Source organism: Mirounga angustirostris, unplaced genomic scaffold, assembly GCF_029215605.1.
Source record: "Mirounga angustirostris isolate CCGP_5_RB_7025 unplaced genomic scaffold, mMirAng1.0.hap1 SCAF_3, whole genome shotgun sequence".
Classification (NCBI taxonomy): Eukaryota; Metazoa; Chordata; class Mammalia; order Carnivora; family Phocidae; genus Mirounga; species Mirounga angustirostris.
In genome coordinates this window covers 55,699,517-55,718,880 of record NW_026991711.1, presented here as the reverse complement: position 1 = coordinate 55,718,880, position 19,364 = coordinate 55,699,517, and the positions used below count along the sequence as shown (strand labels likewise).

General features: G+C 33.7%; 1 protein-coding gene across 10 annotated transcripts in view; it reads left to right on the top strand.

Annotated features, from left to right (window-relative positions):
• ZC3H13 (zinc finger CCCH-type containing 13) overlaps positions 1–19,364 on the top strand; it is a 90,266-nt gene continuing 70,902 nt past the window's right edge. For 3 of the 10 annotated variants that reach the window (XM_054506328.2, XM_054506327.2, XM_054506324.2), the window contains exons 1-4: positions 1–347; positions 6,014–6,139; positions 6,451–6,560; positions 9,116–9,281. In XM_054506328.2, coding sequence (XP_054362303.2) covers positions 6,023–6,139; positions 6,451–6,560; positions 9,116–9,281 — 393 coding nt within the window. In that variant the 5' untranslated portion in view covers positions 1–347; positions 6,014–6,022. Of the gene's footprint in view, positions 348–6,013; positions 6,140–6,450; positions 6,561–9,115; positions 9,282–17,646; positions 18,947–19,364 lie in introns of those variants that run through there. The other 7 variants (XM_045869467.3, XM_045869462.3, XM_054506326.2 and 4 more) reach the window with 6 other exon arrangements.

Genomic DNA, 19,364 nt, shown 5'->3' with positions numbered 1-19,364 from the left:
ATCAGGGCAAACACTTGACTTCCGGCGGCATTTTGAGTCGGTCCTCCTATCGGCCTGTTAGTGTTTTCGTTGCCTTTCTTGCTCTCCAGTCTCTCTTCCTTCATTTTCGTCCTACATTTCAGTCTCACTTGACCCTGGCGAAGCGGCGGGCGGGTTCTGCTTCTCAGCTGCCCCCGGCTCCTCTCGCTAGCGAAGGGCCGGTTCCCGGGAGCCGCGCGCGCACCTCCTTCTCGTCGTCGTCTTCCCGGGGCCAGGCGCGGGGACAGAGAGTCGCCTCCCCCGCTCCTCGGAGCGGTGGCGGCGGTAGCGCCTCCTGACTGAGCTTGCGACAGGAGCTCGGGGAGGAGGTAAGCTTGAATTCTGTGCATTGGTGTGGGTATCGGGGGAAAGGCTTTGGACGGACCCGGAATGGGAAGGCCCCGGGTTGTCCTCCATCCCTTTTTGGGTCACGCCAGGATTTTGAGCTCTCCTTGAGCATCCCACCCTTAACTCTGCAATAGCTCCCTGGGCTCAGGCTTCGTTTCTAGCTCTTGTCCTGATTCCGGCGAGTTTGTTTAAAAGGACGGGTGGATTCAGACAAAAGACTGTGCTGGGTCCCTACCAAAAAGGCTTGGGAACCCTGGCGCAGTATTCGCATTTGTATGCGCTGGACGGGGGCAGGAATATGGTCTTATATTTAGAGGCTCCCTTTACGCATTCCAGACCTGTAGGAAAAATTATCTTGCTGTTGGTTGTATTTGGTTTTGCTTATTTCCCGGCAGTGATAATTTAACCACTTGGGTCCTGGAAGTTCCCTGGGTAGTTACTTTTGGCAACTATCTCTCAGAAACTGAGGAAGGTGGAGTGAAAGGAGAGGGTCTGCTGTTTGGCATTATCTCTTTCTGAACAGGTTAAAATAATTTATGTGGCTGCAAATTATTCAGAGTTGATACTACTTGAACGATATTGGTAGGATCTTGTTTGTGGAGCGTAGTGTCTTAAGCTATTCGGTTATATTGTGAAGTTTTCAGATAATTTGAACTACTCTGAAAATTATAGGCGTATACTATCCCTTCAGATTTTGGGGGTTTTTTGGAGAAATAATTTTAAAAGTTTGGAAAATATCTCCACAGCTCAACTTTTCAAAGTCCATGATACTGTTGCAGTTAACCTAAATGTTTATGGAGTACAATCCATGCATGTGTATATATATGGTGCCAGTTAGCGGAGTCTAGTTTTGTGATATTTGAAATTACTGGCTTTAGTACCTAAGTGACAATATTTTTAAGAGTTTTGTGGACATAATCTGTAGATTTTCAAATACTTTCCAATTTCTTAATGAAATAGATTATAAAATGACAGTTTAAACAAGAGACTACTAAGAATGTTGATGCAGGTATGTAGCAATTTGTGTCTCTAAAACAGTTGCACCGTGAAACTTATTAGACTTTTACTGTGTGGATCTGGTAGGATCCAGTTTTATCAAATGCATGCCTCTTACTGACTTCCTAATTTTTGCTGATTCAAAATGAATATTGATTGCATATTTAAGATATGCAAATCCAATTTTCATATCGGTAAATTAATACTAAAATTCATCAAGTGGATGCTATTTTCACTTCTGTACAAGTTATTAGAATTTTAATAACTTGTCAGTGTTAATTGGTATTACAGTATGCATTGGCAGTTAAATATAGAAAGCAAAATTGTTTAATTGACATTTATTTGGGGAATTGTTTTTTAGTGGATGTTAGTCTTCCCCACCTCCCCCAACCCCATTCTCCATTTCATGTAGAGTTGGAGCTATTTTAGTAGATACTTAGTAACAGTTGAAAGTTAACTGGTGTTGCTATTTAAAGTGTCTTTATTCTTTTTTGGTAGTGTGCATGTTGCAGTTCTGTTTATTTCACTTTATAGTAGTTGCTAGCATTGGCTATTTTCTGTGCATAGTCTTTTTAACAAATTATTTTTTCTACACGGTGCTACAGTATTGCCTTGCTCATAGTGGTATAGTCAATTTAGTTCTGTTAATTGTTTGGAATTAACTCTGGAATTGTTTTAGTCTATCTGTAAGCAACGTGCAAGATTGTTTTAGAAAGTTATTTTTTTAAAAATTCTCCCAGACTATGCATCAAATAAACTTTTTTCTTTCAAATATATGAAATATAAATAGGAAGAGACCTTATTTTTAATATAAACCTTTTAATTTTAGAACTTAAGTGGATAAGAATTTATTCTACCAGTTAGTACGTTTATGTATTTTTAATTGTTTACTTGACAGTTTCCTAATATTATGCTGCAACTTATCCAGATTAAAATGATAAATGCTTTCATTTGTCCTAGGGGAAGATGAGGCCTCAAAAAGATGTAATTATGGTTTTAAATGAGGATACTAGAATTGATATATGTTTTATTGACAAGATTATAGTAATTAGGCTTCAGGAATCATTGATCATTTGTATGTTTCCCCTGTCTTAGCCATATTTATAGGGTGGAGCTTTGAGTGCATTATATTTGTGAGTATTGGGGGGAGAAAGGGGACTGTTCCCATTTATTAAGACCCTCTTTTGTTGTATTTTAATAGATTCAAACTCTGTATCCCCTGTTTTTCAATTGAAAATATATCATAAAAACCTTGATATTTATTTACTCTGCAAATGGAGGTGAGAAATAGGAAAATAATTCCAAAGACTTTCACTGGTGTCACTTGGGCTTTGATAATGTTGGTGTTTGGGAAAGACATGAAGATGTGGGTAAAAGTGTAATGACAACTTGAAATCAAAGATTAATTTGAAAACAAAACTGGAGGGAAAAGATTTAAAGTCTCTGAAATAGGGAAGACTTTAATATTTACATTTTTATTTTATGGTTTCTAACTCTTCTCACATACTTTGAAGCATTTGCTTATTGAAGCCTGTTCAGATATTAATTGAAAAAGGTTTTTATTCCCTCTCAGTCAAATCTATATTTTATTAGATTGTAGTATTTATTTGCCTTTGAGGACCCAAATTTTTAGATAGAAAATTCTAATTAAGTCATTTTAATTGGTAACATACTTTTAAATTAATAAATTAATGTATATGAGTAAATGCCTTTTTGGTGTATTGTAGATTATATGTATATATTTAGACAAATAGCATTTAAAATATTATATTTTGTGTTCTTTATAAGCATATTTTATCTATGTCAATCGTGAATATTTCAGTAATATTTTGAAAACTTATTGCTAACTACTGATAGAAGTTCCTAGATAGATGATCAGAAGAATTCCTCTTCCTTTCAATTAGAAAACTTCAAATACTACTTTTTCCCTTTTGCCTCAGATTTTTTTTCCTGTCTATGACCTCCCTCTAACATAGACCTGGTACTCAAAGTCAGTGCAGTTTTAGGAGGAAGCCTGACACTGTTGGATGCTGAGAATATGACTTTTACTTTGCTGTTTTTCCCCTAAGTTGGAAGACTCGACAGTAGCTAAAAGTAAAGTTCCAGTGATAATAACTGTGTGGGTGAATCTTGAGTAGTTCTTCATGTCCCATGTACAAGCAACTTTGTCTCTGTGGGAAGGTGCTTTAGTGGCAGGGATACATACAAGGAGGGGTATAAGATTCCATCATAAGCCCTCACTAGTTTGTCTTTGACATAGTAGTCCAAACCTTTTGAAATCTTCAAAGTTTATGTTAGTGATCTAGGATTGGAGAGAAGTCATGGTTTTCAGTGGTAGGTCAGGGGAGTAGTGGAGTTCTGATTCAAGCAACAGATTATAAAGCAGAAAGAGAAACAGTTAATACCTGGAGCCCTCAGAAAAACAAGAAAGGAGATGCTAGATGACCAGTGTTTCAGGTATAATAATAAATAGCTGTTCCCCTAATTATGGAAAGCACTACCATTAATTTTTTTGGAGGAGGGGTGTTAGGAGTGGCAGCATGCTGCGGCTATATAGGAGTTTGAGGAGCAGAAATATTTCCGTTGATAGCAGAGGGAAATATGTAAGGTTAGGGTTAGTCTTCTTGAGGAAGCATGGGCGGATGGTGTACCTGTTTTCCAAGTTCTAAATACTAATAAGAGCTACTAAGGAACTTTTAGAACTCATTCAATTTTAAGTTTATTAATATTTTAAATATTGAATTAGTGAATGAAGATTACAGTGTACATCTCTATATTAATATAGTAACATGAGACTTTGAGCATTTGTTTTTGTTCTAAACTTTCCCTATTTTTTTGTGACATACTCACTTTTTATTGACTCCTGCTCAGACATAAATTGTAAAAAAGTGGTTTTCTCAGTTAAACAAAGCTCTACATTTTCTAGATCTTTTCTCAGTTCCATTTATCTTGGCCTTCCATTCTATAAAGAACTTTTCAGTAAATCAAATAGACATGAAATTTTACCAAATTTTACTTTGTAAATTCATTATTTGGGCTGAGAATGAAATAAAAATTATCTTATAATACTAACTGTTGTATGTGGGGTTGGCTGTATAGTTCCTTATTTGGAGAGCAGTTGATACATATGTGGTTTTATGTTGCAACAAACTCTTACTCATTAATGTGCCGCTCTACACTAATCTTTAAAAATTTGTAAAGTTACTTTCCAACTTCTATGAATCACTAAAAATTAATTACTAAAATGGTTGTATTTTATATTAAAGAATAAGAACACTTTTTTTTTTTTTTTCCAATTTAAAACTACCATATGGTATCATTTCCTATTTTCCTTTTGGTTCATTATCTTTGTTCATTTGTCAAATGTTGTCCTTACTCTTAGGATTCTTTTAAAAATACGACCTGAATAGAAGTATCTAACTAAACCAAATATTGTTTACAATATTTTTAAGCTTTTGATTTGGTACTGTCAAGACTTAATTTCCTTTCAAGTGATACGTCTTTATTTTGAAACCACATTAAAGAGCTTCTTGAATTTGTGAATTTTATGGAGACCAGTTCCATACCAAATGGACCTTTCACTTCTTTAGCTATCATTCATTCTAGTAACTTTTGACTATTGATAAGATTTCAACTAATTGGATTATATGAAATGTGATATGGTTTAGTTCCGCCCCCCCCCCCTTAGGCAGTTCCTACCCAGTTCCCACAGTGATGTGCTAATTTTTTCTAGATCTAGAATTTAATGTTTTTTCTAACATATATCATAATACTGTTATCTGATGTTTTCATTTCCAATTGAATCACCTGATTATTTACTTAGATTTGTTTTGTTATGGTTTAAGTGTTACTTTTGTAAAATATTTTTACAATTTGTCTTTCTTGTTTCTAATAATGGTAAGGTAGCCTGTTCATCACTTTTAGCATCTTTGACTTTTATGTCAGTGTAGTATAAATTATAGAAACATCTTGACTTCTAGTTCTGTTGCCTGTCCTATTTTGAAAGAAGGTCATTTTATCAACATTGAATTTTCTTTATATTATTGAAAATAAATGTCCTTGATTAGACTGTTCTTTTTCAAGCTCTGTTAAATTGGAGAAAATATTTAAATAGTTTGCGTTTTTCTCCCAAGCTGATTTTTAGAATATACTTAATGTCACAAACTGTATAAAGCATAATTTCCACTATCAATAAAATTCTCACGTGATTTTATTTTCCCATTCTCTTTGACATGGCTTTCTTTTCCAGTTAACTACCTTATGGAGAATGATAGCACAGCTTTTCCTTAAAAGATAGGTAACTAAATTTTTAAATTTTTATAAGGAACTTAGAAACTAAACATTTTATAGTAGTTTTCTGCGGATGAACATACTATGAAAATTGTGCGAGTAGAATTTTATTCCTTCACTCTGCAGAAGAGTAAAAATTCTAGCCAACAGATTTCAGCATTGTTGTAAGTTCATTAATGTGCTGTGCCTTAGAAGATACCTTCTATTTACCTGTGACCTCTCCTATGCCTTTTTTCTTCTGAGAAAAATTCCCCATAATTTTACAGTGTTATCTACAGCTTTATCTACGTGTAAGTTATGGGCTCAGTTAATTTACAACTGAAGAATTTTACAGTTTTGCCTCTCTCTTTTTTGGTTGAAGTAGTACAAAATGTCAAAAATTAGAAGGAAGGTCACAGTGGAAAATACCAAGACCATATCTGATAGCACATCCCGAAGACCCAGTGTATTTGAGAGGCTTGGACCCAGCACTGGCAGTACAGCAGAGGTGAGTTGTCACTAGCTCAGTCACAGGGGTTATCTTATAATCCTGTTCTTGAATACTGATTTGTATCATAAAGGTGAACAGGTTGTTGTGTTATAGGAATGTTCAGTAAATTTTTAGAACTGAGTTTCATGAAAGAGTGAAAAGAGTAATAATTTTTATGGGTTTTTTTCCTGATGTTTTTATTGTTTGGGGAATGAATAATTTATCTCAGGGTAGCTGGAATTTTGGTAGCATTTATTTTAATTTTGGCCCACTAGCATCTTTTTTCCAGAAATAAATATGAAATTTACATAGTAATATCTGTCTCTTAGACACAGTGCCGTAACTGGCTGAAGACTGGCAACTGCCTCTATGGAAACACATGTAGATTCGTACATGGCCCTTCACCCCGTGGTAAAGGTTATAGCAGCAATTATAGAAGGTAAATTAAGAACTTTGAATTGTTCATATACTATTAGGAGATGGCTTTTGTAATTTATCTAGTATAAAAATCTGAAATGCAAGCATATATTTGATTAGATTTTTCTCTTTTGGTGGTGGTCTTATCAATAGTCAAAGATCAACAAGATCTTTTTAGTTGTTAATTTCAAGATTAATAAAACGTACGCTTTAAAGTTATTTGTGCAGTATGTACTGTTTTTGCCAGTAGATTTTTTTAATAATATATGTATGACTTCCCCTAACCCCAGTTATGTACTAAAATGGTTTATGATAGCAGAATTTCATGGATTTACTTCCACTAAGGAAAGACTTTTTAACTCTTAAAAAATTAAAATTTAACAAGGATATAATTTTAGCTTTTTAAGATGTTCTGAATTCAAATATTAATGACATAAGACAGTCTACTGCAAGCTCTGTACATTAAATGCATTTGCCAAATCCCTTATCACAATGTATTAATGTAAATGAAAGCATGTACTTATACGTAGATAATGGTACTACTACCTATTTAGGACATCTTTTTGCCTTTAATAAAGGCAAAGCTAAATGAAACTTTCCTAATAAAGACCTTTAATTTTTCTTTCAGTTCAGTTCATGATGATTATGTTATGATATTTAAATATGTAACATATGTAAAGGTTGTCACAAAAACAGTTTAAACTTGATTGGTAAACAAATAGTTAACCAAGCCCTAAAATTGGGTGTGCTGATTGCTTTGGTTACAGCAATAGTATAGAAACTGACCGTTATTAGCATTTGTAGATTTTTTTTAAATGGGTGATTTTGTGTGTGTGTATGTATAGATTTTGAAGCTTAATAGACTTTAAAATTCAGACCCTTAACTGACTTCCTGTTCACTTAGACGTACATTTTAGTTTACTTGTGATGCTGAATACTCCGTTTTATTTGTATTTAGATTGTCACCTGTGCCTTCTGTTAATGTAGGAAAACCAGTTCTTAAACATAAGTTTAATTATCTGTATAAATTTATACCTAGGTAAAGTGTTTCAATAATTTTAATGTTTTGTTCATATTATTACCACACTTTTAATAATGTTTTAATTCATCTGTGAAATTTATTGTTAACTGACACAAAATTTTTATATAAGAGGTAATTTTGAGGAAAGTGGGCAGAGAAATTTGTCTAAAATGGGAAGAAATAGTGTCATTACTAGACTTAGAATAAAGGCTTTTTGTTGTTATTTTGTGCATGTTTTTCCATTTGATAACCCCCTTTGGATTTGTCTTTTTTTCCTTTTTTGATAGGGAAGAAAATACAGTTCATAATGTGATTGAAAGATGGAAAGAAAAGCAGTGTATTTCAGAAATGCTTAGTCACAAAATATTTAAGTCATTTATTGAGCATTCATTATATGTAGAGCACTCTGTTAGGCGCTGCTTAGGGTAGAAATAAGTTCTTAATAAATTGTTTTATTATATAAAGGAGACCAGGGCACATAAGATGTACATTTACATCATAATTATAATTTAAAGTATTTAAGTACTGGTTTTTAATAAGTTCCACTTTCAAGGTTAGATTTAACTATTAAAACATTTAATATAGTCCTATAAAATGTACATACAGATATTAATGAGATCCTTTAAAGTGAATTAACTGAAATTATTTCTTCATTAATCATGTGACTTGTACTGATAGATAAAAGAACTGATTTGATTGGTAACTATTACTTGAAATAGATGTAAATGTTTATGTGATTTGTTTATATCCTTAAAAAAAATATTGTGTACAGTATTTTTGGTGGCCAGTGAGGAACTACCACTCCTTAACTTCTTTGCCCTTTTTAAAAGGTCCTCTAGGAATATTCTTTAGAGGCAGTGTGTTTTCCATGTCTGCTTTGTTTTCTCACTTAATATGGTGTAAAAATAATTGGATAGCCATTTGTCACATTTTCAGTATGAATTATGAATGCTTAAGAGTGTTGAATATAAATATGTATGATTTTCCTTAATTAAAAAGAAATCCACTGCCTAAATCTTGCTTTAAATCCTTTAACTATTTTCTATTCTGAAATCATTTCAAATTTTAAGAAAAGATACAAGAATAACACAAAACTCCTCTGTGTCCCATGATTCTTAAGATGGGTAATTCTGTTGTTGATGTTGCATCCAGCCACATACATGTATGCATGATAATACTGTTGCCTCTTGATTAATTTTACAACATTGTGGTTTAAAACTTTATCTTCCTGCTTTTTACTTTCAAATATAACTAATACCTTTATGTGATTTTTAGAAAAACAAATTAAGCTGTTAATTATAAATTCCTTTTTCTTGGCTCACATACAGTTTCTTATTCATGTCACCAGTACCTGCCACCCCATGGAATTTTATTGTATACATTTCTGATTGTCATGGGGAGAAAACTTGTAAGTGATGCTCATATTTTTTATATATTAATATTTAAGCTGAAGCAGATTGTTTTTCTGAACATTAGGAGCCATGGACAGAAAAATTTTATTGAGATTTGTGAGGTATTTCTGTAAATACATTCTTATATATGTTATATAAATATAGATTTTTGTTGTTTTGTTTTGTTTTTTGTTTTGTTTTTGTTTTTTTGGTTCCAAGGTCACCAGAAAGACCTACAGGGGATCTTAGAGAAAGAATGAAGAACAAGCGCCAAGATGTGGACACTGAGTCCCAGAAACGAAATACAGAGGAGTCATCCTCACCTGTTAGGGTAGGAATGAATTTCCCGAAACAAAGTTAAATTTCAGTAGTGATTTATTATCTTATGTGCTAAATCTATGGTAGATGTGTAATACCACATTATAATGTTTTATATGGATAATGTAATTTAAAGAAAAAAGTCCTCTGGGAAAACTCATTAATTGTCTGAATCAGTTCTTGATGGTAGTTAAGATGAAGGGAATTGGTTAGCAGAGCTCAAGCTGAACATAAGATTTCTGTATCTTGGTGGGCATCATTAGTATCTAAGAGAGTATTCCTTTTTTTTTTTTTTTCTAAAAGTATTCTTAAATTTTCAGAATTCAGCCAGCCATCATATCCTGCTTATTTCCAAGAAAGATTGAAGTGGGTTACAGTAGAACACTTAGAAATTAAAACAATGAAAGCAAGGCATGTGGTGACAAACTGAACTAGAGAACTTAGGTGAAGGAAAGCTCATGTGACTACAAAATTTAATGGTGAATTTCCTGGCAATGAAGCCAAAAGAGAAATATGTTTTATGATGTAGCTTATTGAATAAAAGAAAACATCAGTGTTTCAGATATGGAAATCTTGTCCTGAGCTAATTTTTTTAAAGAAATTTATGTATACGTGTTTGTAACAGATTTATTGGGATATAATCCACGTACCATACAATTCGTCCATTTAAAGCGTACACTTTGGTGGTTTTTTGTATGTTCCCAGAGTCATGCAGCCATCACCACAATCAATTTTAGAGCATTCTCATTATCATAAAAAAAAGAAAGAAAAAAACCCCGCATACCTTTTAATGGTAATACCTGTATCATCCAACTGACCAACAGTCCTAGGCAACCACTGTACCACTTACTGTAACTGTAGATTTGACTGTTCTGGATGTTTCATTTAAGTGGAGTCATGTAAAAGGTGGCTTTGATTTTGACTTGTGTCTTTCACCTACTATAGTGTTTTCAAGGTTCATGAAAGATTATAGGATGTATCGATATTTTATTCCTTGTTTTTGCCAAATAATAGTCCATTGTATTAATATATCATGTTTTGTTTATCCATTCATTAATTGATGAACATCTGGGTTGTTTCCACCTTTTGGCTTTTATGTATAAACATCCATAAACAGTTTTTTGAGTGACATATATTTTCATTTCTCTTGGGTTTATATCTAAAAGTAGAATTGCTGAGTCATATACTAACCTGAGTTTATTTTTTGAGAAACTGCTATGTTGTTTTCCAAAGCAACTATACCATTTTACATTCTTGCCAGCAGTGTGTGAGATTTCAGTTCTCTACATCTTTGTCAGCATTTGCTATTATTGAACTCTTTGATTAGAGCCATCTTAATGGGTGTGAAGTGGTAATCTCATTATAGTTTTTGCATTTCCCTGATGGCTAATGATATTGAACATCAGTGATATTGAACAATAAGATGTGCTTATTGGCCATCTGCTTATCTTCTCTAGAGACGTGTCTTTTCAGATCTTTCCTAATTTTTAATTTGGGTTGTCTTTTTATTGTTGATTTGTAACAACTCTCTATATATTTCAGATACAAATCCTTACTTATGATTTGCAAAAATTTTCCCATTCTGTAGGTTATCATTTTATGTTCTTGATGATGCCCTTTAAAGCACAAATGTTTTTATTTTGATGAAATCCGATTTATCTGTTTTTGTTGTTGTTTGTGTTTTAGGTGTCTTATCTAAGAAACCATTGCCTAATTCAGGGTCACAAAGATACATGCCTTGTTTTCTTCAAAGAATCTTTGAGCTTTAGCTTTAGCTTTGATCCATTTTGAGTTAATTTTTATTTATGGTCCAGCCTTATTCTTTTTCATTTCATGTGGATATCTTAGTTGTCTCATATTATAATCTTTTTATTAAAATTATCAAATTGTTTAAAGAGAAACCTTTCTGATAATTTAAGCTACATAGAAGCTACTTTATGACTGTTTCTGATCCTTGATAAAAAAGCTGCATTACAGTTTTACATTATAGTTTGTAGAGACTTAAATTCAGGAACCTAAAGTAATACACTTTTAAGTATGAATTTTTCTAATGTCTGATGATACATAATACTGCTTTAGAAGTCTCAGTAATTCTCAACTAGAGGCATGTACATATCAGAATTCTTTTGGAGGAGAGAGAGTCTTTTGCGAAGTACATGCTGATACTCTACCCCTGATCTACTGAATTAGAATTTCTGGGTAGGGGCTGAGCATGTGTATTGTATTTTGAAATAACCGATTACTCAGAATAAGGAATGAACTCCATGATTTGCTGGTAATGTTTAACAACCACTCGGAAAAAAAAGCCATGCTTTGTAGGATTTGCCAATTTCTTTGGCATAAATGCTCCCATCCTAGTCAGTTTCAAGCTAGCAAAGTGGTATTGCTGAATACAGAGTTGGAAGAGATACTCATTTTCACACCATTATATAGTATTTTTCACACATACACACATATATGTACACACACTCACATAAAATAAATGCAATTAACCTCAAGAGTAAAATGTACTGAAATATTTAGGAAGTGAGTTTTGAGTAACAGTTACCTTTGTTTTTATTTGTAATTGTTGGCTTATAGCATTTAATTTTTAATCATAGCTGTGTTTAACAATGGCATGCACAGTTCCTAAAAATTTAACAGTCGGCTCTTGTGAGTCAGTGTGAACTGGCTCTATCTAGCATACCATTAAATGGACTGTAGTTTAAAAGGCAAACATCTAGAATTCATATTCTGAAGACATTATTTTAGGAATTGTTTTTTAACTCTGCAGTCAGTTTCCTTATCTAAATGGAGGCCATAGCTCTATCAGTGTGTTGCTGTGAAGAAAATATATGTAAAATAAGTAACGTGAGTGGCTAATCCATGATGACTGTTTAATAAATGGTATGTATGGTATTAGAGTAGCTCTTGGCCTTTCCTCTCAATATAAATTGGTGTTAGGCTCTTAGTAGGAGATGAATATCAGCATTAGAGATTTAGGTTGTTAACAGATATCTAAATCTAAGTGTGTTGCTGATCATAAAGGTTTATATGTTCAGCATATGAATTTAGTAGACAGCAGAGCTGGCATTTCATCAAGAAATTTGAAGCCTGTTTCTCACTTTGCCTAGATGAGAAAGCCCTCAAAGGTGCTGAGTGTCATGCATACCTAAGGGTAGTAGTGAGAAGAGTGATCAGGTTTTAGGAAATTCCCTATCCAAACTTAGAGAAAACTGTTAATAAGCTAGGATACCAGGGTATTAATTATTTTGAGTGATCTATCTGGTCTAGGATAACAAATGCTGATCATTTCTGTGAAACATTCCTACTGCAACACAGACATCTGTTGATCTTTATGTAATGAATTTCTGTGGGAAAGTCAGATTTAGTTTAGGTAGGGGCAGCTACAGGTTAAATAACATAGCGTAGCTAAGTTAAGATACAAACTAACTGTAATTCTACCCCTTCTCTGCCACTGAATTCAGCTCCAGTGTGTTTGAGTTTTGAGGTTGATAACCCATGATCTTGTCGGGAGACAAATTCATAAATAGATAAATTGTAATTCTGTAGAGTATGATAGCATGACAGAGAGAGATGAGCAAAACACACAGTGAAAGGAATAAATAACTGCCTGGGGAACCAGAGAACATTTTACAGAGGGAAATGACATTTGCACTGAGTGTTGGAAGGGTAGGTGGGGGGAAAGACAGGGTAGTGAAAGTTTAGAAAGAGGAGAAAACCAACACAGCAACAGTAAAGAGTTTTAAAGGACTAGTGTGTTTGAGAAACTGTGACTCTCTGTGCCTAACGTATAGAAATTACAGCATGTGAATTTGAGGTGAGGGTTGAAGAGGTAGATTAGGTAGATCACATTGTGAATAGTCTTAATGTATCAGTCAGGGTTTGGCAAGAGAAAAGAGATTTGTATGCCAGGAATCTCTTCTTGTTCATAGATTCACCTCCAGACCCTGGAATTAGTAAGTTCACTTACTGAATAAATGAAAAGTGATCCTGATGTGTAGCCAGTATTGAGAACCCCTGGTGGCCTAGGGTCTGTGCTCCAGTGAGGCTGTTAAACAATTGAAATGTGGCTAGTCTGAATTGAGATGTACTGTAAGTGTAAAATACATACTGAATTTCAAAGACTTAATATGTAAAATAAAAGCCAAATAGCTCATTAATAATTTTTATGTTATGTGTTGGAAATGGCAATATTTTGGATATACTGGGTTAGGTAAAATATGTTACCAGAATTTTAATTTTCCCTGTTTCTTTTTCCTTTTAATATAGAAACAATAACATCCCAAATTACATATGTGTTATATTTGTGTTGTAAAGGGCTGCTCTGGACAATCCAAACCAAATTTAACACAGTGGAATTAAATTTAACTCAGAATCTTGAGGTAGAGTCAATAGGATTTGATGACCAAAAGAATGAGTGGAGGGGACATGTTAAGCCTAACTAAGCTTTCCATGACATTAAGATGGGGAAGAGAACGAGTTGGATTGTGGCCCCTTTTGTATAGTAGGCTCATATCATAGACAACTAATTTTTAGCACTATTTTTAGTAATTGTATGCACACTAATATTTTATTAGTCCCTGTTGACATTCAATTGCTTTATCTTATGTTTAACAGTTCCAGAATAACAGTTAACAATAATATCATTAATAATAAGATCACAGAGAACAGTTTAAGGTTTCTTTGTAGTTCTTAGGGTATATCTCATTAGGGAGATACCTGTGAAATCTATTAGGGATATAAAATCAAATTTGTTACAATAGTTGGGTTGTTTTATTTAATTTTGATTTTTGTTTTAGGGTTTCTTTCCTTTTTTTTTTTTCATGGGGCTTGAACTCATGACCCTGAGAGCCACCCAGGCACCCCTTCACTTTGTTTTTTAATCATAAAACATTTACATCGCTGCAAAGTTAAATCTCCAAAACAGGTTACATTCTGAAAAGTCTACCTTTTATCTCTTGATTGCTCTACCCTGTTCTCTATAGGTAACTACTCTTACTAATTTTTGGACATCTTGGTAGCTTCCAAGTTTTGGCAGTTACGAATCTGCTATAAACGTCCTTGTGCAGGTTTTGTGTAGACACAAGTTTTCAATTCATTTGGGTAGATACAAAGGAATGCCACTGTCGGATTGTATGGTATGAGTATATTTAGTTCCTAAGTTTTAGTTTATCTAGTTGAGGACATTCCCCTCTATTTCTAGTTTGCTAAGAGTTTTTATCACTAATGGGTGTTGGATTTTGTCAGATGCTTTTACTGGATATCCATGTCCATGGATATGATCATATGATTTTTCTTCACTAGTCTGTTGCTGTGATGGATTACATTAATTGACTTCAAATGTTGAACCAACTTTTGCATACTTGGTATAAATCCCATTTGGTTGTGTTGTGTAATTCTTTTATATATTGATGGACTTGATTTGCTAATATTTTCAGGATTTTTACATCTATGTTCTTGAGACATCTGTGTCATTACAAGAAAATTGTAATGTCTTTGTCTTGTTTTTGTATTAGGTATTTAGGTATTTATGTTGGCTTCATAGAATGAGTCAGGATGTATTCTCTCTCCTTCTATTTTCTGAAAAAGACCAGAGAATTGCTGTAATTTCTTCCTTAAATGTTTGATAGAATTCACATTTGAATCCATCTGGGCCTGGTGCTTTCTGTTTTGGAAGGTTATTAATTATTGATTGGATTTCTTTACTACATACAGGCTTGTTTAGATTGTCTATGAGTTTTGGCAGATTGTCTTTTTTGAGGAATTAGACTATTTCATCTAGGTTATCAAATTTATGGTCATAGCATTGTTCATTGTATCCCTTTATTATCCTTTTAACGTCCTTGGGATTTGTAGTAAAGTCTCCTTTTTTGTTTCTGATATTACTAACTTATGTCTTCTCTCTCTTTTTTTCTTAGTTAGGCTGATTAGAGGCTTACCCATTTTATTGATCTTTTCAAAGACTGGCTTTAGGTTTTCAGTTTCATTGATTTCTGCTCTAATTTTTATTATTTCTTTTCTTCTGCTTACTTCAGATTTAATTTGCTCTTCTTTTCCCAGTTTTTTCAAGTGGGAGCTTAGATTATGGATTTTAGATCTTTAGAAATGTTATAAATTATTCTTCAAACACTGCTTTCACTGCATTCTATAAATTTTGATAGGTTGTATTTCATTTTTATTTTTTTTAAGATTTTATTTAGAGAGAGCAAGTGCGTGTGCTTGCATGAGTGGGGGGAGGGGCAGAGGGAGAGAGAATCAAGCAGACTGTGCTGAGCACGGAGCCCCACATGGGGCTTGATCCCATGACCCTGAGATAATGTCCTGAGCCAAAAATCAAGAGTCAAATTGCTCAACCAACTGAGCCACCCAGGCACACCTCATTTTTATTTAGTTTGAAATATTTTTAAATTGTTCTTGAGATTTTTTTCTTTTCTTTCTTTTTTTAAGATTTTTTATTTATTTATTTGACAGAGACACAGTGAGAGAGGGAACACAAGCAGCAGGGGGAGTGGCAGAGGGTGAAGCAGGCTTCCCGCCGAGCAGGGAGCCCGATGTGGGGCTCGATCCTAGGACCCTGGGATCATGACCTAAGCTGAAGACAGATGCTTAATGACTGAGCCACCCAGGTGCCCCAAGACTTTTTCTTTGACCCGTGTACTAATTAGAAGTGTGTTGCTTGAGCTCCACATATTTAGGGATTTTTCAGCTATCTTTTTGTTACCGATTTCTAGTTTAAATACATTGTAGTCTGAAAGCAGACATTGTATGATTTCTGTTCTTTTAGAAGTGTGTTTTATCGTTGAGAATATGGTCTATTTTGGTGAATGTCCCACATGAGCTTGAGAAAAGTGTGTATTTTGCTGTTGTTGGATGAAGTAGTCTACAGATGTCAGTTGTTTCCAGTAGATTGGTGATGCTTTTTTTTTTTTTTTTAAAGATTTTATATATTTATTTGTCAGAGAGAGAGAGATTGAGCGCACAAGCAGGGGGAGCGGCAGGCAGAGGGAGGAGAAGCAGGCTCCCCACTGAGCAAAGAGCTCAATACAGGGCTCGATCCCAGGACCCTGGGATCATGACCTGAGCCAAAGGCAGACACATAACCGACTGAGGCACCCATGCGTCCCAGATGGTGCTTTTGAGTTCAACTATGTTCTTACTGTTTTTCTGCCTGCTGGATGTATCCATTTTTGACAGAGGGGTGTTAAAATTTCCAGCTGTAATTGTGGATCATTCTTCTCCTTGCAGTTGTATTATCAGTTTTTACCATACATATTTTGACACTCCGTTGTTAGGCACATATATATTAAGGATTGTTATGTCTTCTTGGAGAACTGACCCCTTTATCATTATGGTATGCCTCTTTTTGTCATTGGTAACTTCACATGCTTTGAAGTCTGCTCTGTCTGAAATTAATGTAGCTTATTCCCACTCTATTTTGATTAATACTAGCATAGTATATTTTTCTCCATCTCTTTCCTTTTACTCTGTATGTGTCTTCATATTTAAGGTTGTTTCTTGTAGACAACATGTATTTGGGTCTTAGTTTTTGGTCCACTCTGACAGTCCATTTTTGTTTTTTGGGTTTTTTTTTTTTTTTGGTAACTTTTATTTATTTGAGAGAGAGTGCAAGAGAGAGCACAAGCTGGGGGCAAGGGCAGAGGAAGGAGAAACAGACTCCCCACCCAGCAGGGAGCCTGAGTGGGGCTTGATCCCAGGACCCCCGGAATCATGACTTGAGCTGAAGGCAGCCACTTAACTGACTGAGCCACCCAGGCGCCCCTGATAGTTTCTGTTTTAATCGATGTAGTCCATTGATGTTTAAAGAAAGTATTGATATAGTTGAATTAATGTCTATTACATTTGTTATAGTTTGTTACCATAGTTCTTTGTTCCTATTGTTTTGTCTTCTACTCTTTTTGTGCCTGTTATGGTTTGAATCACACATTTTATATTATTCCAGTTTCTCTCCTTTTTTAACATATTGGTTTACTTATTTTTACTTCTTTTAGTGGTTTCACTAGAGTTTGCAGTGTAAGTTTACAATTCAAGTCTCCTTTCTCATAACACTGTAGTATTTCACAGGTAGTCCAAGTACTGTATAATAACAAAATATTACTAATTCTTTGCTCTGGACTATCATAAGTGATGTTGGGATTTTCTGCTCTTTAACGGTTTGGTAGAATTCCCATGTGAAACCAACTGAATCTGGTACTGTTTTATGAAAAGTCCTTTAACTATTTTTTTAATGTGGAAATTAGTGGACTTTTGACTTTCTTGAAGTGGACTTTTGACTTTCAAAAGTCATTGTATTTTTCTAAAAAATTATTTCCTCTGGGTTTTTAAACTGCATAGAGTTGTGTGAAGAAATCTCATGTTTTTCTTTATTTTTCTTCGTTCTAAAGCCTGTTTTTACTTTGTTATATCTGATTTTAGATACTTAACGCTTTTTTCCCTTTTCTTAATTAGGTAAGCCAGTATTCTTTTTTTGTTGTTGTTGGTTTTTATTTTTTTGTTGTTCTTTTTTTTTTCCCAAAGAGTTAGCTTTTGGATTTATATTAGTTCTTTCTCTTTTCTAATACGTTTGTTTTTTCTTTTATTCTATTTCTTTTATTCTTTGGTTTGCTGTATTCCTTTTCTTTGTTGAATTGGTTGAGCATTTGTTTTCATTTGATTTATATTAGTATTTAATGCTTTAAACTCTGATAAATGGTTTAGCTGAATTTATGGATTTTATATGTCATGTTTTCATGATCATTATTTTCAAGAAATTCTCCTCTTTAGGTTTGGATTTCACCCATGATCCAATAATCTTTTAATTGCATGTTTTAAATTTTTCAGGTTGAAGAACTTTTTGTTATGTGTGTGTTATTTTGAATAAAAAAAAATAAGTTCTGTGTTATTACTCTTTATATTTCTATTTTTTTAACTTTAATGAGATTTTCTTTGTGACTTAAGATATGGTCAGTTTATCTGAATTTTCCGTGTGTGCTTGAAAAGAAGGAGTATTTTCTACTTTTTTAGTTTTCAGATTCTAGAGTATATCTAAAACCTCTGTTGTTTTGATCTTTTGTATTTTTAATATCTTTGTCTACTTGATCTCTTGGTTTGAGAAGATCTTGTTGAAGTATCTTAGTGGTATGTTTCTGTCTAGTTTTCTCTATACTTTCTGTACTTCACTGCTGTATTGAGTGCACAGATACAGAGATAATAACTGTTCTCTTTTCATTATAATTTTTTTTAAAGCAGTGTTTAGAGATGACCTGAGTTTGGTTATCTGTTGAATGTTCTTTAAAGTATACAGTCTTATTTATTTGTGGCTCTGCTTATTATGAAACAAGATAATACAATTTTTGTGATCACTTCATAACACAAAATCTCCATTAACCCTATTAGGGGAGTTTTCTTCAGTAGTTGTAAACAAATTATACTAGTTTCCCCAGTATAGATCTACATTTCTTTATTCTCTGTGTTTCTGTAATATTGAAAGGATCTGAAATTGTACATCTGTGAAGAATTTAAAATTTTAAAATGTCTGATTATATCTATTCTAATAGCTATAGACTGAGCTGAGTTTTGGGGCTAATGTTCAGGCCAAAAATCAGTGAACCATTGTTCATTTTTTAAAGATTTTACCCTTCATCAGAAGTGTCCAGTTGAAGTTTTGAAAACATTAAGGTGAGAACCATAATCTCAATAGCAGTTTTTCCAGTTAATAGCTTTGATATGATATGTGGTAGTAAATTACAGACAAGAAAAATTTGAATTAACATTAATTCTAGGGGTTCTGACGGAAAATTAAGAATGCACTAATGATGTTAGTGTTTGTGAAACTATATTTTTAGAGTAATAGGGTTTGGAATCACTGTTTTTGTTTTTGTTTTTAAGATTTTATTTATTTTAGAGATAGAGAGGGAGCAGGGGGGAGGAGCAGTGGGAGAGGGATGAGCAGACTCCCTGTTGAGCACAGAGCCCCATGCAGGGCTTCATATCATGACCCCAAGATCATGACCTGAGCTGAAATTGAGAGTTGGACCATTAACCAACTGAACCACCCAGACGTCCCTGGAATCATTATTCTTTAAAAATAAAAGAT